At 45.2% G+C, this 7,530-nt stretch overlaps 1 protein-coding gene across 1 annotated transcript in view; it reads right to left on the reverse strand.

The window, feature by feature from the left end:
• The window catches only part of ZDHHC4 (zinc finger, DHHC-type containing 4), a 9,068-nt gene extending 2,304 nt beyond the window's left edge, over positions 1–6,764 (reverse strand). Inside the window, exons 1-5 of the mRNA XM_011985816.1 lie at positions 6,644–6,764; positions 5,639–5,712; positions 5,052–5,230; positions 3,857–3,982; positions 1,994–2,238 (exon numbers count right to left, since the gene is read on the reverse strand). Of these exons, the coding sequence (XP_011841206.1) occupies positions 1,994–2,238; positions 3,857–3,982; positions 5,052–5,230; positions 5,639–5,712; positions 6,644–6,760 (741 nt within the window). The 5' untranslated portion in view covers positions 6,761–6,764. The remainder of the gene's footprint in view (positions 1–1,993; positions 2,239–3,856; positions 3,983–5,051; positions 5,231–5,638; positions 5,713–6,643) is intronic.
• Between the last annotated feature and the right edge of the window lie 766 nt (positions 6,765–7,530).

The following is a 7,530-nucleotide window of genomic DNA, read 5'->3' on the forward strand; positions in this document are numbered from 1 at the left end:
TGCAAGCCAAATGTGGGTATTGAGCACTTGCAATCTGGCTACTAGAAAAATCTGAGGTGGTGGCATGGACCCGGGGTCCCAGCTACTCAGAGGCTGAAGCAGGAGAATGGCATGAACCTGTGAGGCGGAGCTTGCAGTGAGCCGAGATCGTACCATTGCACTCCAGCCTAGGTGACAGAGTGAGACTCTGTCTCAAAAAAAAAAAAAAAAAAAAAGTTACTATACGACCCAGTAGTTCCACTTCTAGGTGGAATTTACCCAAGAGAAATATAAACATAAAACATATGTTTTTAAACATAAAACATAAAAACATAAACATAAAACATGTTTTATAAACAAAAACATGTCCACACAAAAAACTTGTACATGAATGTTCATAGCAGTGTTATTCAAAAATAGCCAAAAAGTGAAAACACCGAAATGTCCATCAACTGATAAACAAATAATTAAAATTCAGTCTATCCATACAATGGAATACTATTCAGCCATAAAAAAGAATGAAATATGGCCGGGCGCGGAGGTTCACGCCTATAATCCCAGCATTTTGGGAGGCTGAGGTTGGTGGATTACTTAAGGTCAGGAGTTCAAGATCAGCCTGGCCAACATGGTAAAACCTCTTCTCTGCTAAAAATACAAAAATTAGGCAGGTGTGGTGGCTTGTGCCTGTAATTCCAGCTATTCAGGAGACTGAGGCAGGAGAATTGCTTGAACCCGAGAGGCAGAGGTTGCAGTGAGCCGAGATCGCACCATTGCGCTCTAGTCTGGGCAATAAGAGTGAGACTCCATCCCAAACAAACAAAAGGAATAAAGTCGATTCGTGCTACATGAATTAACCCTGAAAACCTTGTGCCACAAGAAAGAAGCCAGGGGAAAAGACCATATATTGCACAATTCCATTCACATGAAGTGTCCAGAAAAGGCCTATCCCAAAAGACAGAAAGTAGATTAGTGATTACCTGAGTCTAGGGCAGGAGGGAATGGAGATGATGAAATGTTCTGAAATTAGACAGTGGTGAGGGTTGCACAAGTCTGTGAATACACTCATACCACTGTGGTATACTTTAAAGGGTGAATTTTATGATATGTGAATTTTTTTTTTTTTTGAGATGGTGTTTCACTCTTTCACTCTTGTTGGCCAGGCTGGAGTACAGTGGTGCAATCTCGGCTCACTGCAACCTCCACCTCCCAGGTTCAAGTGATTCTCCTGCCTCAGCCTCCCGAGTAGCTGGGATTACAGGTACTGGCCACCACGCCCAGCTAACTTTTTTGCATTTTTAGTAGAGACGAGGTTTCACCACGCTGGCCAGGCTGGTCTTGAACTCCTGACCTCAGGTGATCCGCCCACCTTGGCCTCTCAAAGTGCTGGGATTACAGCTGTGAGCCACCATGCCTGGCCCAATATGTGAATTTTATATCAGTTTAGAAAAAGGAAAAACTTCACATTTGTTAGTTTCTGAGACAGGGTCTTGCTCTGTCACCCAGGCTGGGGTGCAATGGTGCAATCTGGGCTCACTGCAACCTCTCCCTCCCGGATTCAAGTGATTCTTGTGCCTTAGCCTCCCGAGTAGCTGGAACTATGGGCATGTGCCACCACACCCAGCTAATTGTATTTTAGTAGAGATGGGGTTTCATCATGTTATCCAGGCTGGTCTCAAACTCCTGAGCTCAGGCAATCTGCTTGCCTTGGCCTCTCAAAGTGCTAGGATTACAGGCATGAGCCACTGCACTGCCCCGGCTCATTTTTGTATTTTTTGTACAGACAAGGTCTCTACAGGAGACCAGTTATTCAATCATCTGCTGATGGACATTTGGATGTTGCCCAGGCTGGTCCTGAACTCCTGGCCTCATGAGATCCTCCCACCTCGGCCTCCAAAAGTGCTGGGATTACAGGCGTGAGCCACCGCACCTCACCTAACTTCATGCTTTTACTGGGAAAATAAATGTCCTTTTTGCAATTCTGAAACTTGAAGTCAGAAACCTACAGCATAATTACCTGAATAAGGAAGACCGTGTCCATAACATGGAGGTGTCCAAGGTCATCGACATAAGTCTCCTGGTATAGATCCGACATCATCACCAAGTGGATCAGAAAAGTGGTGCTCACAATGGCGACGGTGGCAGCCGAGGCCGTCAAGGTCAAGAGGTAGATGAGGAAGTACCTGATGTTCCAGGCCCCGATGCAGTTGTTCACCCAAACACAGTGATGGTCGAAACGGTGCACACACCAGTTACACACACCTGCACAGAAACGAGGGGGCAGTTACACACACCTGCACAGAAACGAGGGGGCATGTGCTGGGATGGTGCTTGATGAGACAAGGACGCCGCACACCTGCTGAGATTTTCACAGTCTGACCACTGGATGTATAATCAGAGGGAAATGGCACTGCTTAGTTCCAAACTAAGCTTTTGGAAGTGCGGTGTCCAGTACAGGAGCTGCAAGCCAAATGTGGGTATTGAGCACTTGCAATCTGGCTACTAGAAAAATCTGAGGTGGTGGCATGGACCCGGGGTCCCAGCTACTCAGAGGCTAGGCGGGAGGATCATTTGAGCACAGGAGGTCAAGGCTACAGTGAGCTATGATCGCACCACAGCACTCCAGCCTGGGTTAACAGAGTGAGACGCTATCTCAAAAACCAAACCAAAAAATGGAAAGGACATTTTGTCAATATTGACAAATTTACATTTGTTTTTTACTACAATACTCCTTTGAATTCAGTGTAAATATGGAGGCAACGGAAGAGTTAGTTAATTTACTTGACTTGGATAGACATGTTTTAAAACTGATGTTCCTGCTTTAAAGTCAAGTCAATTCTTCTGATTAAGATGAATCATTATGTCAACGTAGACATGGATGGTAAAGGAAAATGATTTTTTTGGTACCAAATTCAGATATTGGAAAACTTTTAAGAATGTATGGATATAACTTGCACCTGTGAGTCTACTTTTTCAACTATACATTTTATTAAATCTAAATATACAAGTATTTCCACATGAAAATTTAGTGTCCAAATCAAGACGTGCTGTAAATGTAAAATACACACCAGATTTCAAAGGCTTAGTATGAAAAAGAGAATATAAACTACCTCATGAAGAATTTTTTACATTGATTACAGGTTAAAATGATATTTTACATATATTAGGTTAAATAACATACTGATTAAAACTGTCTCCAAGCACAGTTACATTTTGAAAAACATTTTTAAAAACTGTTTCTATTTATGGCTTTTTTTTTTTTTTGAGACAGGGTCTTGCTGTGTTGCTGAGGCTGGAGTGTGGTGGTTTAACCATAGCTTACTGCAGCCTCGATCTCCTGGGCTCAAGTGATCCTCCCGCCTCAGCCTCCTGAGTAAGCCAGGACTACAGCTTTTGTATTTTTTGTAGAGGTGGGGTTTCCCCATGGTACCCAGGCTGGTCTTGAACTCCTAGGTTCAAGAGCTCTGCCTACCTCCCAAAGTACTGGAATTCCTGGCATGAGCCGCTGCGCCCAGCCACATTCTATTTTTGTTAGACAGCACTGGTCTAGAATCTTGGGCCCTCCCCAGAAGACTAGGCTTTGTAGGACTGAAATCCGCAAATACAACATCCACAGAAACACCTTGTGGGGAGCATGTCCTCCCATGTGGCGAGGGAAGGGCTGTTATGCCCGGGGATGAGGACTGTCTACTACATAGGAACACAAGACCTGACCCTCACTCATCTGAAAGAAACCATTATCTCAACTCTACAAGTAATGGCCACACCACGTCTGGGGGTGAACTGGCTCTTCTTTTAGATTCAGGAAACAGTCCCTCACAGACAAAGCCCGCACATGTGCTGTTGGGGGTGCCGCTGGAGTCACGAGAACCATACTCACTGCAGTGCTTGGATCGAGCTGGTTTCCTTAAAGCACAAGTAGAGCACCTCACGTTCTTTGGAAACATCACTTCATCAAATTCATAAACATGAAGAAATAATAATTCATTTGCTTTTGTTATAATGCCTGGGAAAAGTAAGGACATATGTCAGTTTCATGCAATATGGTGGACTGGATGGTCACAAAACCCGTCCTGATAAAACACAACTGAAACTGCTATCTTTAATATCTTAAGCAATTCTTTTTTTTTTTTTTTTTTTTGAGACAGTCTTAGTTTGTCGTCCAGGATGGAGTGCAGTGGTGGGATCTTGGCTCACTGCAACCTCTGACTTCTGGGTTCAGGTGATTCTCCCACATAAGCCTCCCAAGTAGTAGCTGGGATTACAGATGTGCTAACGCACGCCTGGCTAATTTTTTGTTTTTTTCTTTGTTAATACAGATGGGGTTTCACCATTTTTGCCAGGCTGGTCTGGAACTCCCGACCTCAGGTGATCCTCCCACCTAGGCCTCCCAAAGAGGCTGGGATTACAGGCATGAGCCACCACGCCCAGCCGTGCAATTCATTTTTAATAACAGCTTTATTCAGATATAACTCACAAACCTAATTCACCCATTTAAAGTGTACAATTCTGCCAGTGCGGTGGCTTAGGCCTATAATCCCAGCACTTTGGGAGGCTGAGGTGGGTGGATCACGAGGTCAGGAGTTTGAGACCAGCCTGGACAACATGGTGAGACCCTATCTGTACTAAAAATACAAAAATTGGCCAGGCGAGGTGGCGCACACCTGTAGTCCCAGCTACTTGGGAGTCTGAGGCAGGAAAATTGCTTGAACCTGGGAGGCGGAGGTTGCAGCAAGCCGAGATCGCACCACTGCACTCCAGCCTGGGCGACAAAGCATGACTCCATCTTAAAAAACAAAAAAAGGAACAGCACCATACCAATCACGTGCTCTATATATGACAAAATGAAGTGAAAGTATTAAAAAGATAAACTAAAAATTTTAAGCGGTTCTAAATAACCCGTGGGTCGAAGAAGAAAAAAAATTAGAAAACACTCCAAACTGAAAGATAAGGAAAATGCTACACATCAAATCTTTTACAAAGTCCTCGGGGTAGGGGAGCCTCTCCTTGTTTGCAGCACTATTAGTAAGACAGTGGAGCTGTCACCATGCTGTATGCTAAGAGCCTCAACTTACCAGGATTGGTTACACAAGTCAGGGTGAAAGAAAACAGGTTTACAACTAGCAGCAGATAGGGCAGAAGAAGGTAATACAAGGAGAACTCCAGCTCCTGACAGTAGCCAAATACTTCCCAGGTGTACTCAGTATAAACCATCCCTTGCAAGACCAGGTGCAGGACAATGAAGGTGTGGTTTCTGAAAGAAAACAGGCACACGGCTTGTTCGTGGGGGCTTCTCCTTGAAGAAATTGTATGATACTAAAGAAAGTAACCAAGGGTCAACCACTTCCTTTGGGCTTGAGATAGTAGTAAGAATTACATAGAAAACTCTGTGAAACATTCTGCATGTATTTAACAGAAATACATGTCAGTATTTTCCCAATCTTTAAATATCACTATTTAAAAGTAGACAAGTTAAAACCTCCGTCTCAAAAGGTAGATTAACTATGAGTAGAGGCTCCCAACTCAGTACTCTTGATTCTTTCTGGCCTTCTTTCCCTCACCATGCTGGAAACCACGAAGAGCTTCCTGAAGCTGGAGGATCTCAACAATTAATAATCAAAGCAGAAAAGACGAGAATATTTAAACTCTGAAATAGAAATACCTCGTATGGAAAAGGTAGTGAAGCGATCTGTGCATGGCTCTCTGAAGACATTCTGGAATTACACAGGAAAATATCTGAAACAAAAGGAAAGGGAAAGATTCCATTTCACTTCTCACTTCTCCACTCCCAAACAAATCAGACACTCCACACACAGCTGGCAATCTGCGTGAGAGGAAGCTTGGTTTCTGTATACAGGTAAAGAAGTGATTTAGCAGAGAATAAAGAGGGGAATTCTTTCTACTGGTCTTCCTTTCACGCCAGTTCCATTTCTAGTCTGACTCTGAAGAAGGCACCTGTCAGGGTCTTCAGGGAAAGCGAGGTGAGCAGAGGGAATGGGTCGTGGAATGTTAATGTGAAGGCCGCTACTTCCCCGGTCTGGGTTCAATCCCAGGTTCCAGCGTCCACACCCAGATCACTGGGCTTGGCCCAGGTCCCTCCCAAGTCAATGCCTTCCCATAGGCTGCTTGTCCCGTTTTGCTGACTTTGATCCCTGAAGGAGGGGGGCCAGTCAATGCTGAGCTTTCTGCTCATACATCCCCCAGAGTCACCCATCAAGTACCCCAGGCGGACCCTGCTCACATCCATGCCCAATCACAGGCATCTAATCCAGAGGAAAACAGCAACCTCTTCTCTCAAAGCACCACCGCAAGAGGACTTTCAGCAGGAACAAAAAACACACACAGACAGAGGCTATGGAATGTCCCACAACTGCCATCAGTGAAATAAATCCATCAATGACGTTGAGTGGCATCTTTTTTGTGGTTGTTGAGACAGGGTTTCACTCTGTAGTCCAGGCTGGAGTGCAGTGGTGTGATCATAGTTCACTGCAACTTCAAACTCCTGGCTCAAGGGATCCTCCTGCCTCAGCCTCCTGAGTAGCTGGGATTACAGGTGTGAGCCACTGCACCCAGCCTGGCATCTCCTTTTTGTCCTGTAGCAAAACTGGTGAGTCTCTTAGACTAGCACAGTATTCAAATTCCAGTGCTATCCAAGGATCATCCTTACCTGTGCTCCTCCCCTGGCCAGGCCTTTCAAGCTATGGGTTTTCGAGCAGACGCAGATAAGAACAAGACCCATCACCACCAAAGCCAGGTAGAACAAGAAGAGGATCAGGAAGTCCATCCTGGGGCTACAAAGGAATAGGAAGAGTGTGACTATCTGCTACTGAGATTTCTTCCATGACACACATTCTCAGAAATCAACTCCCAAATGGCCACCAAAACAGAATTCACCTAGACTTTAATGATGTCTCAAAGCAAAAACCAGAAAAACCAACAAACAAAACAGAATTCCTCAGGCACACACAACAGAGGCCTGCTGCCTCTCACTGGGGCCTCCCAAATGGTCCTGAGCTCTCTCCATCAGGATAAAAATTCTGGGCCAGGTGTGGTGGCCCATGCCTGAAATCCCAGCACTTTGGGAGGCAGAGGTGGGTGGATCGCTTGAGCTCAAGAGTTTGAGACCAGCCTGGGCAACACAGTGAGACCCTGTCTCAATTAAAAAAAAAAAATTTTTTTTTTCTCGAGACGGAGTTTGGCTCTTGTTACCCAGGTTGGAGTGCAGTGGCACAATCTTGGCTCACTGCAACCTCCGCCTCCCGGGTTCAAGCAATTCTCCTGCCTCAGCCTCCCTAGAGGGTGGGATTACAGGCATGTGCCCCATACCTGGCTAATTTTTGTATTTTCAGTAGAGACGAGGTTTCACCAAGTTGGCCAGGCTGGTCTCGAACTCCTGACCTCAGGTGATCCGCCTGCCTCAGACTCCCACAGCGCTAGGAGTACAGGCGTGAGCCACTGCACCGGCCCAAGATAAAAATTTTGAATCTAACACTCTAACACTGTGGCCTGCCTTTGAAGCATCTCCAACCTGCAAATGCAAAATAAACTAAGAAA

This window comes from Mandrillus leucophaeus, unplaced genomic scaffold, assembly GCF_000951045.1.
Source record: "Mandrillus leucophaeus isolate KB7577 unplaced genomic scaffold, Mleu.le_1.0 Scaffold29, whole genome shotgun sequence".
Lineage (NCBI taxonomy): Eukaryota > Metazoa > Chordata > Mammalia > Primates > Cercopithecidae > Mandrillus > Mandrillus leucophaeus.